Source organism: Dromaius novaehollandiae, chromosome 18, assembly GCF_036370855.1.
Source record: "Dromaius novaehollandiae isolate bDroNov1 chromosome 18, bDroNov1.hap1, whole genome shotgun sequence".
Taxonomy (NCBI): domain Eukaryota; kingdom Metazoa; phylum Chordata; class Aves; order Casuariiformes; family Dromaiidae; genus Dromaius; species Dromaius novaehollandiae.
Window position 1 is genome coordinate 15,986,007 of NC_088115.1, and position 19,951 is coordinate 16,005,957.

Below are 19,951 nucleotides of genomic sequence, written 5' to 3' on the forward strand. Positions count from 1 at the left end.
TCTTGCTGTAGAAATGGAGAACAGACATTTGCTCTGGATGTGCTAATGTATGTTATCTCAACTGACAGATCATGCAGGCCACAGGGGCTTTGAGGCTCTTAGAACCCAATGCAGACAGCAGAAAACTTGCTGGTGAAAGCAGATCTTGCCTGAAGCCAAACGAACAATGATGAGCCACAGATGGCCAGACCTACCTCCATGGAATCCCACGTAGGACGTTCCTCCTTCCATCCGGGAAAGCTTCATAATGAAGTAAACAAAGACAGAGACTTCTCCCAAGTCCACCTTGTTGATTTCATTAACAACAGTGTATCTACAACAAAGAGGAAATGCTCTTTGGCAGACCATGAGACAAAAGTCAAAGCCACAAATCTTTCCTTGGTAAGAGAGAGGATACGCTCTTCTTGCCCTGTGGAGACATAAGTCACTCCACTCCCCTTACTCCTTTCTCCTAGCAAGCTCTTCTGATGCCATCACCTCTAGCTATGCCTTGAAAGATACCTCCGTTATTCAGTTCTTCAGCACTTATCGAGTTAATAGCAAGAGCTCACGCTTCAGACAAAGGAGATTATCTGTTAATTTGACGCAGCTCTGATGTGGGTTTTTTTTTAATATCATTCAAAGAAGAATTCGTGCTTCTAGTTTCATTCAACTACAGCATCAGCAGAGTACACATTCCTGATTCTGAAAACCTGAAAATGATGCTAGTAACAAAATGAGGGTGGGGACTCACCATGCAGAACAACTAGTTGGAAAAACTTCTCACTTGACTTACTTGGCTGAAGCGATGAGCTGGGCATTTTGAGAGCCATCTTCAAAGTCTGTCTGAATAATAAGGATTTTATTTCCTGACGTGGCATCGAGGAAATCTCTAAAGAGTAAAAGGGGATTTAAAAGAAGTCACAAAGTGTAAAAACAAGACGTAAGAGATGGCAGAGGTAGTCACTCCACATTGGCTTTGACTTACTGCAGGCAGACAGAGACATTTAACACACCTAACCTGTAGGGATGGTTTAATTTTAAAAACAAATCTCAAGCCTCAACCTGATGGAGTTGACACTGTGTGCACTGAGCCAGTGCACAGCTCATCACAGCATGGCCTCTCCTGCCTCCCTTTTCATTGTGTGTTACTCAGTGTTCTGCCAACGCATCCTCCACCAAGGTGACAGCCTATTCAGAGCAGGGTAAGGGAGAAACAGACTCACCGGATCCCTTTCAGGAAGGAGTACTCCGTGTCAAACTGCTGCAGGGACAGGATTTGAGGCCTTTGAGCTTTGCCCTGCACTTCTCTCTCCAGGCAAGTAGAGTCAGCGCTGGTGAGAAGCCGCGAGAAGGTGGTGACCTGGGAGTGCAAGATGCAGGTTTGTTCTTAGCTCAGGAACAGAGCAGGCAGGCAAGAGACACTTGCTGGTCTGTGCTCCCACACACTGCTAACCTGCTGCAGAGCTGGACTGCGCCCAAAAAGCTATTTATTTGGCCTCTCAGTAGGCAAACAGTCAACATGGGCTGTCATACCAGCCCAGGGCCACTGCTGGGTAGCCAGGCTGTGGGATACGCGAGCCAGGGCAGCCAAGACTTTACTCAGAAATGGAAGTGCTCTGTGCTGCAAGCCCCTGCAGCACACCTTCCCCATGCGGCTGCCTTCGCCGCAGCACTCTTGCGGGGAGCAGCAAGTCCAGCACCAAGAGAGAGTACATCTGTCTCTACATGAGACAGGAGAGGGAGAAATTCTCCACCCAATCTCAGCTGAAGCTCTTCTGTTTGGCATTAGACAAGAACAAACCAGAACTGTCCCATTAAAGGCCCATGAGATCTCTGGGCCCCTGTGGCCAAAGTCTTTTGTATCTTTATGATCAGAGGCAGACCAAGGGGGAAAAAAAAAAAAAAAAAAAAAAAAAAAAAGGAAAAAACCCACAAAAACCACCACCACACACACAAAATCACATTCAGAACTCCTGCCAACTGAATCTAGAAGCAGCATCCTGTATAGAAAACTACGCTGTCCTTCATATGTCTGGGGGCAAGAATTGCTACCCTTTGTCCTTTGGAGTGCTGCTCTACTCCCTGTTTATGGATTCAATTTTTCTGCAACCAGTAGCCTGTTTTGCTGTCTGTGTAAGCAGAGACAGAAGTACTTTCAACGTAAAGAGATGCAAGTAGCTGCCTGACTTCATTTAAAACTCCACCTGTTCCCAGGAAGCATCAAACACTGCTTGACACACAGCAAAGGTATTAGATATCTCAAGATGCAGCAACGCGGCTGCTGAAACACCCACCTCTGGGTGTGGGGGCACCGAGTAAAGGCAAGGCTGCTACCAAGTCTCCTCGGTGCAGCCACAGTGCTGCTCTAGCAGTATGAATTAACATAGTGCAAGTCACGTGTTTTGAGAGAGGACTCTGCAGGATGTTTACCTCTGTAAAGACGGTTTGATACCCAGACCCACTGTGGATGTGAGCTCGGAGGAAATCTGCAAAAGATGTGTGTTGCTGCTCCTTGAAATATATATTCGCCAGAGAATCTGCCATAAACAAACCCACAGCGTTGCACAGACGGATCACGGAATCGGGAGTGGCACAGTTCAGCAGCGCCAGCTGCGCTCCTCTCTTCACGCGTGGCATGAGTTCGCTAGCAGGACACACTGGTTTCAGCCTCTCCACTGTCTGCAGGACAAGGGAGGCACAGGTATCAGAATGGTAGCCCACGAACACGTCAGAAGGGCTGTATTTCTGCTTGCTCATGAAGTGCTCTTCCGTATTGACAGCAGTGAAGTCATGCACCCACTTTTTCAGCTCTTTCACAGTCTCTCTTTGCTCCTTGCTCAAGACAGTGTTGATATCCAGGTAGTGCTTTTCCAGCCTGTTAATCAGTGGGATGGGGAAGTGCTTATACACCACGTCTTTCTCCTCAATGACTATCAAACGGAACTTGGGGTGCACCCGGCACTTCACCCGGTGGGTGCCCAGCCCCAAATCAACATACTTCTGGCCAGCGAGGTACACATAATATTGATTGAGGGCATCGTAGAGGCTTTCATAAAGGTTCTGCAAGTTGAGGAGCACCACCATTTGGCCAGTTTCCATGCAGACCTTCACACGGTTGATGTTCCTGCATATCTGGGTGTACTCTTGGTCCTTGGGGAAGCTAGAGCCAAAGATAATTTCTGGTTGTTGCCGAGCAGTAAAAATAGTCTGCTGGAGAATCTGCAGTGCTGCATAATTTTCAGTCAACACCAGCAGGTACCTGCATTCACAGTCCTGACCACTGCTATAAATGTTTTGTTGCACCAGCTCAATGCTATTGACATCGTGAGCAAGTATTTCACTTTTCTCTGGTAACTGTGAGGTGAATATTTTCAAGGGATTGACATCATCTTTACCACTAAAGTTGCGAAGAACAATCTCAGCTATGTTTTGAGGTGTCGGCTCCCTTTTGGTGGTCTTAGTCAAGGCAAAAACCATCTTTATGAGGCTGTAGTAGTCACGCAGACCAAAGAACTCCCTGTCTTGGGCTTTGCAAATGTTTTCATATGCATCTGCAAAGTGATGAAAGTACTGTTCAACCTTCTGCAAAGCCCCACGTGCTGAAAAACAAATCCCCTTTGCACTTTCTATGAGCTCTGCTTTGCTGGGGTCACCACGGGAGACAAAGATGCCTCGATTCATCTTAGCAGGGTCTAAAGCCCAGTTGGAAATCCCAATGAAGCCAACCTTTTTGTGAGGAAGAGGGACATCATCTATGCAGCCATCTTCTAGAAGTGGATGCAAAGTTTTCAAGGGCATTTTGGGAGAGTCTTCTGCCAGCCCAATCTCATCCAGAACCACCACAGAGACATACTCCTCCAGGTTCTTTCCCTCCTGGAATCGAGCACAGTGTTTGAAAGTGCCTATGATTCCCTCTGGAGTGGAGAGAGGGCTGCACTGAAAGGACACCAAATGAATTTGCTTCAGCTCCTTGAACATATCTGAATGAGCAGCTTGGCCCTGCATAGCATCAGCCACAATGGTTTTAGCAAGGGATTTGGAGCTCCCAGGCTTCCCAACAAGAAAAAGAGGGATTCTCAGCTCAATACAAATCACCATCATAAAGACATTTTCCTTCAGGGCCAAGTTTCTTGCTATGGTGTCTTGGAGGTGCACACCACTCAGGAATAAATCCTGCATCAGGCAGATTTCCTCCAAGATCTTTTTCTGTGTATCATAAGGTTCTGGAAGGACCTGGCTGATGGCCCTTCTGTATGCCTCCTTCTTTTCCAAGGATGCATGATAGCAGACCCCAACTGCCAGAACTAAGGACCAGATAACGTTGTTTCTCTCAACATTGCTCTTTGGAGCTTCCTTCTCTGCAAGGTACTTCTCCAGCTCTTTCAGCAGTAGCTTACTGCGCTTGTGAAACCACTTCAAAACTTCCATGCAGCGCTCCACATCCCGCAGGCTTACAAAGCTGCATTCATCATCCCTCTGCCTCATGTATTGCTGAGAAGCAAAAAGCACTTCTGTGATTATCTCTGCTTCAGCCTGGCTCATTGGGACATGTTCAGTAAGTCTCTGTACAATCTGCTGTATGTACATTTTTTCAGTTAAGTCGTTCAGCTGCCCAAAGTCCCACACTAATGGAATCATACTGGGTGGGAGTGCATGGACCCGGTACACAAGCTGTCTCAGGGGAATGGAGCCAAGCTTGTCCTTCGTCTCATCTGCTTTTACACGGTAGCCCAACCCAGCGGATTCCAAGCGTTGAATCATCTTTGGTGTGTGCTTACGATAGGGGTTGCAGGCTGCTATGATCTGCAAGCCTGAGCAAGAGGCCAAAGGCTGCCCCTGCACTGTGCGGTCACACAGAACTTCTTTGATGCTGCTCACAGCCTCTGTTGTGTTGGCTTCATCAAAAAACAGGACTGTGTCCAACCTGTGCTGCTCCTTATTCATTTTAGCAATGGCTTCTGCTTCTTTGATCCTTGCATAAATCATCTCTGCAGTAGTACCTCCATGAACTTTTACAAGCTTTATGTTCTCTGCCTCTGCATACCTTCTGCGCAACTCGCACAGAAATTTTACAAGTCTAGTTTTCCCACAGCCTGTTTCTCCCATGATAATGACTGGGATGTTGCATCTGAATCGCATCTCAATAGCCAGGATCTTTAGCACATTGTCTGTTGTGAGTTCATACGTTTCATCGGGGTCTGTTACCCAGGGGACTCCCAAAACCATGCAAAGCCTCTCTAGCTTCTCATATCGGGGCAACTGATCAAACTGAATATTGAAGGGAACTCTTTGGAGTAACAAGCCATTGTACAACTGTAAAGTCATAACATTTCTCTTGATAATGTTGCCGTTCAAAGGATTAACGGCATCAACACCACCACTGCCATTGGGCTGGAAGTGGAAACCAATGAACGTCATGGACACACGATCTTCATTGAAAAACAAATACGGATGAGGCTCAGACTCCCACTTTTTCCGAATGTGGAAAGGAAGAAGATCATCTTCTGCAATGTCCTGCATGTCGGAAGATAGGCTCCCTGAACTTTGATCAGAAATGTTTAGGGATGGTGTTGCAAAATCCCTTGCCATTAAGATCATGAAGGTAACAACAAAGTTTTTGAAACCCTGCAGAGTGTCCTGGACAAAGTCAGGATTGCAGAAGATGGAAGCTTCACAGTCTCTCAGCTGAACATTCAGAAACCACGCAAAGTTTCGCAGCTCGGACCAGGAGGGATCTATGATCCCGCAGTGCAGGAGGAACTGTTGTAAGCACTCTGCTGGGCTCCCTTCCACAGAGTCTGCTTCATAAAAGAATGTATCCAGATTGTACCCAAGGTCAAATCTTTTCAAATACTGGAAAGGTCTCTGGAAAGCCTCACTGCAAAATTCCTCCTCGTCCATTCCTGGGTCTGAAACATCCCCAGACCGGTTCCCGAGTGTCTCCATCTCTAGTACCTCCTTGGGAGACTTGCATGTTACTTTAGGGAACACATCAAGGAAATTATACTTTTGGCTCTGTGACATCTGGAGTAAAGAGAAAAACAAACAAAAAAAAAAAACATCAGAGCTGTAGCCCTAAACTGTAGCTCTAATTTTCTACAGTTTATTTAATCTGTTCTTCCAGCATTCCTGCCTAAGATCACAGACATACCTGCATAGCAACAGCCAGCCTATACAACTGTGTCACTTTTTCCCCTCCTCTGTTTTTTTGGTGATACATGAGAAGTGTATCACAACAATCAATCCCTTTTCCTCCTACAATTTCCTTCCTGCAACATTACTCCTTTGTTTCCTCCACCACTTTTTTCAATGCTACCTCAAAGGAAAAATAAAAAAGTGTCGCCAGTGAAGCTGGGTCTAACAGGCCTTCAGCAACAACTTACTCAAGAAAACCACAACAGGCATAATTTACTGTCTGGTTTTGACACCACTTCATAACGGAGATGCGCAGTATACCCCAGTCAAACAAAATCTCTCTACTCTATTTAGGGTTGTAGCCTCTACAACTCACATCCAAATACATACAAACATCTGTGCATAAAGTGACAAGAAGCTCAAAGAGATCAAGTATTCCTGTGTACATACATGTCTTGCTGTTTTCTTTGGCACTGGCAATACCTCAAGGATTTCAATGATATACAAATGGCATTTCTGTCGTAGCCACATATTTCCATTCATATCTGTCAGATACTGCAAAACCAATAGCTTGAACAGAAACTCTGGAATTCCACTTTGTACCTATCATTAGAAAAGAGAGAAAGGCATTTCCTGTTTATTTACTCACTGCTACTTATTCATGCAGGGATTAGAGAACAGGTCCTAGTAAAAAGGCTCACTAAGAAATAAAGGCTTTAAAGAAACAACTTTCGCAAGGATCCACACAGGCCCTCTGGGGAAGGGTGCATGTGAGGCATGATGCACTTACTGAAGAGGTGATATCAAAATGGAATATCATGGGCTTCAGCTGGCGTTGTCTCTTCAGAAAAGGCAGAAGAGATTTTAGCACTTTATCTTCATCCACCTCTGGTTCAATTAGCCTGATGGTTTTCAGAAGTTCTGTACAGTCAGGCTGCTGCGCTTTCAGTCTCTCATGTAGTCTCTTCACATAGAGAGATTTTCCTGTTATCATGCAAACACCAAAAGAATTAAAGCAATTCATACAGAATAGATCATATTAAGAAAAAAAAACAACAACAAAAACAAATACAAGTCACATGTCCTTCCAAGGCTTTTCAAGCTTCCTAAAACATATTCTAGAGGGAAAAAGTCTGAATTTGGTTAGAGTGCTTGCAGGCTGCAGCCTAGATTCAAAGCCATTGCTATTGTTAGCTACTGAAGGCAGTCATCATCCACACGACCTGTTTTGCTCAGACCCACCAAGAAAGGCATTACTCTTTATTAGCACTTAAATATTTTCCGTTATGCAGCTATGTTTCTAAGGTCAAAACATGGGAAAAAGTGGCAGCAGCCAAAGAGAAAAGCACTCTCAAGTTTCCTGTCCTATAGAAATTAATTTAGGCAATATCAGGGTAAAGCCAAGGACTCAGCTTTGCTGTTTACAATTGCAGAGCCAACAAGCTACAGGCAATTACGATGACCCAGCCCAGGTTAACATGGAGAACGGAGAAATTGTTTTAATCCATGTCTGCTGGCTACAGTCATGGTGGTTTGGGGTCCCATCACACCCTTTATGCTGTCTTTAGTGCAGGAGCTCGCTACAGTAGGCCTATTCCATGAACACTTCCAAGTTATGGAAATGCCTGGGTGGAGCACCAAGCATCTTCCAACCTTTTGAAAGCTCCAAACTCACCCTCAGCAGTATAAAAAGCCTGTAACACAACAAGAACAACAACAGAAAATGATGGATTTATAGCTTTCTGGACTAAAGCTGTGGCAGCAGCCATTTACAGATGACGCCCAAGAGCTGCCCAGGGTTTCTGAAGTTTTAACAAACTTCAGACAAAGGACGCAGTTTATTCCCAAAACTGCTTTGGATTTTCCCACTAAGCCTGTGAAAACAGTGCAGGACACTTCCCCTTTGAACCTGACCTTTTTCTTCAGGGGTTGTGCTCTACCAAAGCCCAAGTGTGGCAGCTGTAAGGATGTAGCAAGGTCTGATGCTGCTCCTGTGCAAGTCTGAACTGCTTCCAGTGCATGCAAAGCTTACACAGGAAACACACAGCACACGCAGACAGCTGGACAGCCAAACCACTTACTGGAGTACCAATCTCTAACAGAGGTCAACAACTAAGGAACAGGGTGAGAACACTGCAGAGGTACAGCAACACTTTCAGAGTATTTTTCCAGTGAATTGCCTCTCAGGAACTGCTATGCCAGATATATTTGTGTTTAATAGCCCTCAAGGGATATTTCTCTCATGAACATATCTAATAATTTTTTTAAGCGTGTGTAAAACTTTAGCCTCCACAATATCCTGTGAGTGAGTTCTGCAGTTTAACTATGCGCTATTTGAAGAACCATCTGCTTCTGTTAGCTTTTGAGCCTGCCACACAGTAGCTTCACTTAATGCCCTCTAGCTTTTTGCATTAAGAGACTGTCAGCAATCATTCCCTATATGGGAAAAATATGCAGGCTTACAACCCCTATTCCCATCTCGCACACATTTTCCTACAGGCATATTTAACCTTAGAAGGTCAGATTCACCTTATCCAGCATTTGCCATCTAGTTCATGTTAATGATGAAAGCTTTCTCTAGTCACTAGGAAGAGACAGTTGTCAGATTAACAAGATGAATCGCCTCTGGAGATGCCTATCCCAGGATAAGATGAGCTGTCTGTAGAGCCATCATCTCACCCCACTGACTATGAAGAATCTGAATCACTCTTTTTGATTAGATGCTTATGAATAATGCAGAAAACCTGGCAAGATGAACCCCCTCTCCCCCCGGTTTTCAAGACTCAGTAGACCCCACTTTGCATGTGACATCTTACCCACTCCAGCTCTCTTGGAAGACACAATCCCAACACACATGTTGTCCTTGAACACAGAAGCAGCCGAGCTTAAAGGCTGAGTGACCCTGTAGTGGTCCTGAAGGTATCTCTGGATTTCAGCCAGGGGCCTCTGAGGGATCATGTGCACTTTGTACTGGCTGAAGACAGACGGGATGTGGCTGTGTTCCCTGTTGCAGTTGCACAGAATGACTAGGCGATACATGTTGTTGTAGTGCTGCAGGCACTGGAACAGCTCCTCTGCCCTGGAGCTGACATCGTAACTTAGCTCATCCGCATACAGCATGGTGTAAATTTTCTCTTCTCTGCTGATAGGAGAGAGGCACCTCCTGAGGAAAAGCTCTACTTGCTCAGAAGTGGTCTGAGGAGTGCACAGGAGAACTTCATCAAAAGTGGGCAGGGGCTGGTACGGGCTGTTCATGTAAATGGCCAGAGCAGAAGTGAGCACTTCAGAGCGAGGGCACGTGATGAGGTTGGGCTGACCAACATGCAGAAGATCCTGTGGAAAGTCTCGTGTGACATGCTGTCTCTCCCACCTGGCCAGACTTTTCAACCACCTGCCAAGGGTGTCCACATCCAGGAATTTTGGAAGGAAGGAACTCATGTTGCTCATGTAGCACTCCCAGATGCGCTCCAGATGCGCAGTCAGGTCCCTCTCCCCATCCAGCAAAGCTGGTAAGTCAGAAATAGCCTTCCTTGAGCTGGTGGGCACCCTGCTCCCGGAGGCTCTAAGGACATCCTGTTTGGTACAGTTGTGCTTTAGGAACGAAAGCATCATCAGGGCATTCTGACTGGGCTGCACCTTCTTGAGTTCTGTGCACAAACAGACCAGCTGCTCAGCAGTGTAGTAGTTCAAGTAGAAGTGCTGGGATCGCTTTTCACACATGAAGGTTTTCCATCTCTCCAGGAAACTCTCCATCTTTCTGCAGAGCCCTGGGAGCACAGTGGCCACCTCTCTTTGCCCTTCTAGCACTGGGATCAGTGGCAAGGAAAAGTCTATGAGAACACATGACTCACTTTTGGGTGAGCAATATACACGGGCAAGCCAGAAACGGAAGAGCATGTTCCCAGCTGAATAAAGGTCTATAAAGGACTGTGCAAGTCTTTGGACATTGGAAAATATCTGTGTGAGGACAGAGAATAAGAAAAATAAAACCTAAGCTGATTTTGCCAAGACAAGTCCCAGTCATGAAACTACAGGGAAGACTTTCAATTAAAATAAAAGCTTTGGTCTGGGCCAGATGCATCAGGCCCTGCAGCGTAAGAAAAGGCTCCCTGTGGCTGTTTAATGCAAGTATCCCCTAGAAGCCAGTAAGGAATTCAGTCCGCACATTGCTACAAGAGCGCAGCAACTCTCCCAGCCAGGAGCATCCCCAGTGCAGCCAGAGAACTGAGGGTACCAGTCCCCTGTCCCATCTCCAGTCTAGTTCCACCCTAGCAGGGAACCAAAAAAGGTATGAACCTCTGTCTGCTGCAGTCCATCCCCAGCAGCTCAGCTGTAAACCATAGTCTTAAAAAACTGATGTTCAAGGCAAAGTCCAACCCCAGCCTGAACATGAGTAACCCACTGGGTTTGAAGTCTGACCTCTGAGAACTTCTCCACCTCCAGGCCTTGCTCTCCCTTTACTGACATGAGCATCAGTTTGTTCTGCAGTTCACGGAGCTCCTCCAGAGAGTATCTCCGCAATGCCTCACTATCCGCAGAACTTCCTGGGAGGGCGAAGTGCAGGACGTTATCCAAAGAAACCTGCCAGAGAATAAGTCGTCAGCAGCACTGATGCGCATTGAGGTTTCACTCTTGAGGCAGTGCTAAGCCTTGCAAGGAGAGTGCTGAGAAGGCAGCAGCCTCCGCAACGGAACCGTGCAAAGGGGCAGAAAAACTACGGCACATTTCTGCCAATCACTGATGTGCCAGCAGTGTTACCTGCAGGAGATATTTCTCAGAAGAAAGCAGCCTGACATAGCAGCAGCTCAAGAGGAGGGACAGCCAAGCAGCCTCACCTTTTGGCCATCAGCCGGTGCTCTGACAGTGTATATTCCTCTGCTGTTGATGGCAGCTGCCAGTGACAGTGATGACAATTCCACAGAGCCATGGCTCTCTTTCACTGTTTTCAACCATTCTAAGTGCTGAGCTGAAGCATGCTGCAGGGAGAAAGCACATGGTATTGCCCTAATCACTTTGACTTGGCACTTCTTTCCCAGATTACGTCCCTGTTCAGGACAAACAGCTTAGACTGGCATAGGAGAGTCTCAGGATGGGGAAGGCAGAAGGGAATGACTACTGGCCACAGCCTGAGTTTTCAGCAGAGCTGTCCTGTATCAACACCTTGGGCTGCAGAACAAGTAAAGCTTGCAGCGCTTCAAAGCCTCTTGCTGTAGAAACATGCCCTGCCGCAAAGGAATAAGACAGTTCCCAGTCATCTGCCTTCCCTTCTGCAACAAACTCTTGCAAGACTGAAATCGCATCATGTCACACTTTGAAGCCTCAGCAACTCTGACAAAATCTTTGCTACAACACTAATTGTTGCTGCACTGAATCTTTGTGCCACAGAAGCATGACATTTTCCTTCCTAAAAAGGAAGAACTCCTGTGATGCCCTCACACAAGGGCAACTTGCCCTCTGCAGTCAATCTTCTGGCCACTCTTGGAAGGCAGAAGTGCAGTAAGGTGCAGAGAGGAACTGCTCCAGCAGAACTCACCAGTTTCTTGGGAAGATTCTCATCGCTGTCCAGCGCTCGCCACAGCTTCCTCAAGCAGTGCATGAAGTCATTGAACCCTGACTCTTGCCTCAGCTCGTAGAGCACGGAGGAGTAGCCATGCACAGCATCATGGAAACAGGCCACACGGTCCACGTCCATGTCATTCTCCCCAGCAGAAATGGAAGCCAAGTCTACAAATACCTTCAGCTCATTTATATCTTAAATGAGATAAATACAGAAAGAAAAAACAAATGAGGCAATTTTACTACAATCCCATGTCATCCCTTTTCGCAGAAGATGGAGCATCTCCTGCAACTTCCTTCCACCCATCCTGCCAGCAACTTTACTGATTCATCCACATTGGACCTGGCTGTTCTCAGCATTGCTATGAACAGCAGAGTCAGAGCCAGGATGGAAGCTGGACACTGCACATATGCAGCTGTGCAAGGGGTGTGCGCTGAGCTGACAGGCACATAGCTAGTCAGAGCACAGACATCCTATTAAATGGATGGCTTCTGTTCTCTTAAATAACCACTCTGAACAGAATGGCAGCAGCTATTACAATCTCTTACACCAAGCCTAGCTATCAGGCAGGTTAGCTGCAGTGGGCTGCACAGGACTATGGTGGCATGTACAGGTTTTAGAGGGCTACTTCCTTACAGGCTCCACACCAACACCCATAAGAGATGCTATTAACTCTATTAATATCAGAAGCTGAGAAGGCAGAAAGCAGATGGATCAGGGACATGGCATTCCTCCTCTCTCCCTGAACTGGCATCCTAATCTGCCCAATTCCCAGGTGAGCAGCACACACCTTTCAGTGCTTCTCTGACCCAGCAGACAAACTCCTTCTGCTTGGCCAGCTCGCTCAGACACGTGCGATGTTTCACAGTGATCCCCTGCAGCAATCTCTTGGCATGCATAAGCTCAGTGCTGATAAAGTCCAGCTTTTGTGTCTTGTAACATTCAAGCTTTTCTGTCTACAAAGCAAGTGATGCAAACAAGCATTTACAATCTGGAAATGGGAAATACAGTCTATTCTCCAGTGGGGAAAGGGAACCCTCTGCAAAACCACAAGCCAAACAAGAAAACATACCTACAGACTAGCTAAGGAACAAAGTGGCCAGACAGGCAGAACTTAACTGCACTGTCTCAAAAAGAACTACAGAAAACAGACACCCGCAATCAACTTGCTGAGGTAAGTGCACTGGGCTCAGGGCTATGCAGTTACTTCCCTTAACACATCATACCCTCCTAAAACAGAGCCTTGGATCTCTCACATGCTGCCTAGGCCAATCTTCTTCCCCTCTTGCTACACACTATAGCTTGTGACTTTGGGGAAAGGGGGGATCATTTTGTTTTTAAACTGTGTCTTAACTGTATTGAAAGTACTCGGTAGCTTGCACAGGTGACATAAGTGTACTGAACTAGAAGGCTGAGGACATCCCAACTTGATGATGCAGGGACCCCACATCCCTGGGTTCTGTGACTCAAGTTCTGTCACTGGGCATGACCTTGAGTGAGACACTGCCCCTCTGTTCCTCCCTCATCCAGAGGCACACGTCTCCTTTTTAAGGAAGACTACACACTTGAGCATGTAGTTTGAACACTTAAACTTTTACCTCAGATAAGTATTCTCAGGCAGAGAATAGCTCTTGATAGGCTGGGGTTGACTTTCCGGGAGGTTCAGAGCTACCCAAGCTTTCCAGCAAACACCTTTACAGTAGAGAGCTCAAGAAGTGGATACTTACTATGTCCAGCAAGTTTTCCAGGATACTGAAGTCACCAGAGAGGTTTAAACTCTCTTTGACATTGGCAATGATCTTTGCAGCATCCAAAGTTAAATGCAGTTCATGGTATTGCTGGATCTGCTGAAGTCGCTGATCTACCCAGTCTCTCTCTTCTCCAGGTCTGAGTTTACATATGGTATTTAGCTCAGTTTTGATATCTTCAGAATGGTCTGTAAATTCCTGGAAAATCCTATCAACTGCAGAAAGAGTAAGACTTCCAGATCTGAGGTCATCATATAACCTTTCATAGCTCTCAAAACATGGGGAGATCAGACTGTCAAATACATCCTCAAGGCCCAATGCAGGAACCTCTTGCTCTTCTGAAATTTCATCCTCATCCTCCTCTCTTGTATCCTGGGCTGCTTCCTCCCAGAACTGCTGGAAGATCAGGCTGTCTTTAAAAGTGTACATTTTCTGTGCACATTCTTTTAGCTTTTGGCTCAGGCTGTAGTAGGTCCGCAGAGGTGTCTCTCCCACGTTCACAACTGCGTTTAGTCTTTTCGAGGAAAGATCTTCCAAGTGTTGAAGCTCCAATTCAGCTACAACCACTTTAAAACACAAAGGTCAAGTCAAAGATCAGATGTCTAATCTGTGTCCAGCTTGCTTTATCTAATTCCCTGAGTGGGCGCTGAGTCACACGATGCTATTAAGCCTGTGGATCCTTAGAAACACCATTTGATGTTTGAGCACTCACTTGTTCCCTCAAATGCTGTAGGTTTAGCTCCCCCACCCCTCTCCATTCTTGCTCTAGTGTAGACTAAGGTCTAGTTCAGAAAAAAGTTTAATACTTGTCAAAGAAAATGATATTTTTTGGAGTTGTCACTTAAAAATTACCCCCCAAAGCACTACCTTTCACAGATGCCTGCACCTTCCTACACATGCCCAGAAAGGTTCCTATTGCTTTTTTTTCTCTCCTGATAAGTGTTACTTCTTCTCGCCTCCTCCGCAGCACTTCTTTCAGCTCATTCTGTAGTGGTTCTCTGTCCTCATGCAACAGCTGCTTGTGCTCTGAAAGAAAACTTGTCTGTGGTCACAAGGCAAAAACTTCCCATCCCCTGCACCCACAACCCAGGTATGGGTTAGTACAGCCAAAATGATACAGTGAAATGCAGACAAGACAACAGACCTGGGAGCTCCATATACATGCTGCAAGGGCAATACTTCTAACTACTGAAGTACCTATTTAGTATTATTAATCACTGAGGTAGGCTATTGATCACTACAATGACACCATAAGCCAACATAGCCACCTTTGAACAGTGCTCTTACTTAGTTCCCAGATAAGGATGAATTGCTTCTCATGCTGAAGAACCTCTTCCAAATGTTTCACGAGGATACATCCTTCCTGGATATCATTAGTGACACTCATAAACACAGAGTCTGCTACGGCCATTACACTTTTTGCTTCATCTGCAAGTTGTTCTAGGAGCTTTGTGTTCATTCCTGTTTGAGAAACAAAGCATATAAAGCCTAGATCTTTCCTGCATCACAAAAGCTAATCAGAAGCAACAATTATTCAAATTAAAAACAAAGAAGACCTTCCATTTCCCATCTGAACTCCTACTCCAAAAGCCTGTGAACTCTTCACACCATCCTCCAACCCCTCATGTTTTCCTGAGCAGAATCAGCTCCAGGATTTGAGGAGAGCAGCTCTGATACCTTCCCATGGAAGGTCCCTACCCAAACCCCAACAAGGATGAGGAACTCCTGTGGAGAAAGCACAAGCCACTTCAAACCATTCAAATGACAAGAAATTTTGCACTTTTATGTAGCAATAACATATTAGAATTTTTAATAGTTATGTTCTACAAATCCACTGGATCTACAGATTCAGCAGTTCAGTACAAATCTTGAAATGGCTGCAGTGGATTAGCACAGGAGGAACATTGGCTCCCTTTCTTTAGGCTTTTCTCTTCAACAACAGCCTGAATACTTTGAGTCTTAAGATGGGGAATGGAGCAAGAGCAGGAAAATTTTTATATATTCATTTCCGGCTCTGCAAAAGAAGGACTAAGAGTGAAGAAGCAGAGAACAGCTTTTCATAGACTCTTAACAAATATTACTAGCAAACATCGACATACATACAGACATACCATTAAAGCTGAAGATATGTTTTATGTCAGGCCATGTAAGCAAGTGGTGCAAAATCTCATCAAAATCATCCTCAGACTGCCCACTCTTTTTGCTTGGCCATGACTTCATAATAATGGTTGATACAAGCCAGCCAAATTTCTCCATGTTGTAGGGAGGTATCAAGTCAAGGAGATTGCTCCGAGTCTGCACAAGGCATACAAGACACAGGGGAGGAATGCATCAGTGTTTTGGATTATGTTGGGTCAGTCTTTGTTGACATCGGTGCCTGATCCCAAGGCAAGTCACACCTCCCATGCTAAGGCATGTTCCAAGAAGCCATCTGACATGACTGACACCAGAAGCTGTGATGGTGAAAGTATTTTTCATGGACTTTTTATAAGTGGATCTTGGACTCCTGACTACAGTATTTTATTTGTTGGTTTAACAAAAAACAAAAACAAAAAACAAACAAACAAAAAAAAACACCCACAGCAATTCAAACAAGGAGACTGAATGTGCAACACTCCTCCATCACAATGCGCATCTCTATACAGGATTTCTGTGCAACGGGGAATAAAACTCTTCCTTTTCCTACCTTAAGGGAAAATACAATACCTGGCAGGCTGCAGTGACAGCCTCTATGGCACAATTTTTGAAACACCGGCCAATGGAACAGTCCAGATTTTCAAGTTTGTCATGCTGACAGCATGCAGCTAAAATCTGGTTAACTGGAAGCTCCTATAGGACAAAAGAGAAGGGAGACTCATTAATTCAAAATTTCCAAAGTGTACTGAAAGCATGAAGGAGCGCTGCTATTAAGACAAAAAAAAAGGAAGTAAGCTGAAAATTTAAGTTTCCTAGCGGTGTCAGTCATCTACCCTGCACCATACATCAGAGATTGGAAGTGAGATGAAGCTCGAACATTAGGAAAATCTTTTACATTGCTTCCTTTTAAAGTGTGTGATTACTAAGTATGCATCTCTCCAACCAAGCCAGGCGTCTACCAGGAAATATTTGTTTCCTAATTACATCATGAAACCCAATGGCTTAAAGAAATTTGGAGTGTACGTAGAAAGGGGATGAAGAAATACAGAGGGTCAAGACTAAAGAGATCTACAGAGTGTGTACATTTGAGAGCCTGGACAACTCAACTTCTACCCAATCAATGGAAAAAGATGTGCCAAATCACCTTCTTCACATCCTTGGATGCTTATTTTACACCAACAGTTCCTTAAAAATAAAGGGATGGTAATAACTCAAAACATGCAATTTCCTTTAAAGTGTCAAGATCTCACTGCTAGAAACAAAAGAGCATTCCAGCCAGGCCAGCAGCCTGGGCTCTGCAGTTTCTGATACCAGAAATACAGCATGGTACATTTTAATGTTCAATTTTTGAGCTTCCAGAACCTTGTTTATAACAGCAATGGCAACTTTACAACAAAGCCATAGAGTTTTAACATGCCCATTCAGGCTCTGGAAGGTACTCTGCAAGCACAGCACAAGAATGGTCATTCCCTCTAAACCTGGCCCACAGACATGCAGTGATCTCCCACAAATCCCCACACCTGACGAATTCTTCCATCCAAGTCTGCAAGTAAAGTCTTCTTCCACCCCTCAGTGAAGTGTTCATCTGGAAAGCTGATCTTCACAAATTCATCCCAGGCCTGCAGGCAAGAAGCAAACAAACCTAAAACACTAAGCCTTGAAATTTAAAAACAAATGAAGGAAACAAAAAGAACATTCCTACACTGAGGAGAGGCCCCAAGTCTGTTGTAACCAGGACAGATAGTCTGCAGCCCCTCCAGATATTTCCATCCAGGAGAAAACTGCTGTTCAACATATAGTTAAAGAACACTCTCAGAGCCACAACAGACAGCTTAAGCCCAAACACTTCCAAATATCCCTGTTGCCAAAGGAGACATCGGAGGAACTTTTTCCACCTGGTTGCTGGAAACAACCCCAAGGAGAGCTGGGAGCACGAGAGTGAGGCAGACTGTAATGAGTCATTCTGTGCTTTGCCTGCTGGACAGCCGGTAGGACATACAGGGCGAGTAAAATAACAGCTCCAGCTGAACACCAACAAGGGGCAGCTCCTCTTGGGGCAGCCCAGCAAAAGGAGAACAAGGTGAGCTGAGAAGTACCAACCAATTACAGCCCTTTGCTTCCCTCCCTAACAGCATTCAAAGCAGCCCAACTTCTGAGTTAGCGTAAGTGTAGCGAGTAGTAAGTTAGTATTATCTGTCCCTGTCTCATTCTTCACCCAGCCACAGCAGCTACAGTCCTCAGGAAAGAGCCATTGTATTCAAACCATATGGTTAAGCTACAGTAAAACACATTTTTATTCTGATTGTTAAAAGAAGACAAACCTCAAGTTCCCAGAAAAAAGAAAACACCACAGATTCCTGCTGTTCTTTCAATAAGGTCATGCTTAAAGCATTTCTGAACCAGGTTCGAGTGTGTGTCAGAGCTTCACGGAATATTTGTACCACTAGAACTTCCTGTGTGGTTTCACCTCTTGGAACCTGTGACCCAGAAGAGAGAAGAAAAAATAAGAACAGTTACAAGCAGGAGAGCACTGTGCAACTGATTTAAAATAAATATTTCTGAAACAGAAGGCCTAAATGCATCAGAGATTCCAAAGCACAAACTAGCCCAGTAACAGAGCCCCACAACTATGTGAATAAAGGAGAGAGAAAGGGTGGGAAAAGTCCAAGGCTTACAAGTAGTTTGTGCTTAAGAACCCTCATTCCAGGAAGTAAAGACAATATATATGTTTGAGGTTTAAAAAAAAGAAAAAGACATAAAACAAAACCCATGACAACCAGCTTAGGCATCTGAGCTTGTTTTAAGTAAGAAGAATCAAAATCATTAAATGGTTTCACAACTTTTTGGAAGTACCACAATTTTTATTAGAGTATTAAGTTTTCCTAAGGAAGAACATATATGATCTAAGAGAAGCCTGGTGTACCACTTTTGTAATGGTTCTGGACATCCCATTCAGATAAACTCTTGAATGGTTACTCAGTACTCACTGCTGTAGGCTGAAGTCTGGCAGTCTGTGAAATTATCTTGGTGGAAGTGACAGGAATCTTGAACAATGACCCCCACTTTGCGTACTTGCAGACAGTCTTATGCAGCTTGAGGCAGAGAGTCAAGCAGGACTGCCAATAGTGAACTTCCAGAGCTCTGAAGGACAGGAATAAAAAGGGAAAATCTTTTCGCCACCTGACTCTGGAATGAGTGACACCTACTTTCTCAAACAAAAAAACAAAACAAAACAACAACCCTCAAAGAACAAACTCAATATAGCATGGCAACTAATCATCCCTCCCCTGGAGAGATTAGGAAAAAAACTTAACTGACAGAGGAAGAGAAATACAGGATCCTTTTATCCAGATATTATTTGTATAGACTCCTGATATTCTTACACACTTCAGCTACAAGCGTAGCCCCTCATAAGAGGCATGGTATTTAAAAAAGCTAAAGCTCTCACAAAGTGCATTTCAGTTACCTGGCCTGTTTTTCTTCCAAGATACAAAGCAGTTTCTTTAAAAGACTTTCTACTACCTAAGAAGTGAAAGATAAAAGCATTAGACCATGGAATTAATTTTACAGACTGGTTTCTCATGACTAGAGTAGGATGCTAAGAAAGAGGAAATTCAGGATTCTCTCATGTCCTCTCCAATATTTTTATACACAGGTTATAAAATTGCAGAAATGCTTTAGTGGGTGCTACAGTCAACATATTTTGACAATTAGTGACCACCCAACAGCCAAACTTCTTACAGTCTGAGGTTTTAAAATTTGTTATTATCACTTGCAATACCCAGTTCCTGTTGTTCTCCTGCAGATACAAGTGTTTTCCCAACACAGGAAAATATCTTAAATCAACAGCACCTTGCCCACATCCCCAAGCACTGTGCAAATAAGAGTTTCAGGCAGCAGTCTGAGCAGCTTAGCATTAAAATATTTACTGCCAGTGACTAAGAGCAAACCCAGATGAGTAGACCCTTCCCCTTATCAAAGCCAACACTATTTTTTGTTGAAGATGCACCCTCTCATCTCCTCTTGGGAATCTTCTACTTCAGAGCAACTATTTTTACTTTTATCTAGATTTTAAGTTCTTTGTGCTCTGACCTGTTATCAACCACGCTCCCCCTCAGTGGGGGCATGAAAGCCCAGTCTCAGCCTTTAGCCCTTACTTAGGTAAAGCTGTTGGAAAACGAACCGTAGAATTAGTGTGTGAAAGGCGAATGTCCTCTAATCTGTAAGAAACACCTTGAAGAGAATCTAACAAATCACTGGATAAGTCAGTTATAAATTCAGCCAGACTTTCCAGGGGCAGCACACAGATCCAGGACTTGACCAGAGTCCTGTCAAATTCCATCAGGTATTTCTTTTCCTTCATTAGCTGCAGTAGGATCCTCCTGGATGGAAA

The 19,951-nt window shown here is 44.8% G+C and overlaps 1 protein-coding gene across 3 annotated transcripts in view; it reads right to left on the reverse strand.

The window, feature by feature from the left end:
* Nucleotides 1-19,951, reverse strand: part of RNF213 (ring finger protein 213) — a 57,064-nt gene that overhangs the window by 25,251 nt on the left and 11,862 nt on the right. For all 3 annotated transcript variants that reach the window (XM_064522848.1, XM_026112962.2, XM_064522849.1), the window contains exons 11-31: nt 19,742-19,940; nt 19,025-19,080; nt 18,546-18,699; nt 17,880-18,035; nt 17,079-17,177; nt 16,129-16,251; nt 15,534-15,717; nt 14,710-14,883; nt 14,290-14,448; nt 13,402-13,988; nt 12,465-12,630; nt 11,651-11,868; nt 10,953-11,093; nt 10,537-10,698; nt 8,934-10,074; nt 6,908-7,101; nt 6,568-6,720; nt 2,413-6,006; nt 1,206-1,342; nt 776-871; nt 195-313 (exon numbers count right to left, since the gene is read on the reverse strand). In XM_064522848.1, coding sequence (XP_064378918.1) covers nt 195-313; nt 776-871; nt 1,206-1,342; nt 2,413-6,006; nt 6,568-6,720; nt 6,908-7,101; nt 8,934-10,074; nt 10,537-10,698; nt 10,953-11,093; nt 11,651-11,868; nt 12,465-12,630; nt 13,402-13,988; nt 14,290-14,448; nt 14,710-14,883; nt 15,534-15,717; nt 16,129-16,251; nt 17,079-17,177; nt 17,880-18,035; nt 18,546-18,699; nt 19,025-19,080; nt 19,742-19,940 — 8,012 coding nt within the window. The remainder of the gene's footprint in view (nt 1-194; nt 314-775; nt 872-1,205; nt 1,343-2,412; nt 6,007-6,567; nt 6,721-6,907; nt 7,102-8,933; nt 10,075-10,536; nt 10,699-10,952; nt 11,094-11,650; nt 11,869-12,464; nt 12,631-13,401; nt 13,989-14,289; nt 14,449-14,709; nt 14,884-15,533; nt 15,718-16,128; nt 16,252-17,078; nt 17,178-17,879; nt 18,036-18,545; nt 18,700-19,024; nt 19,081-19,741; nt 19,941-19,951) is intronic.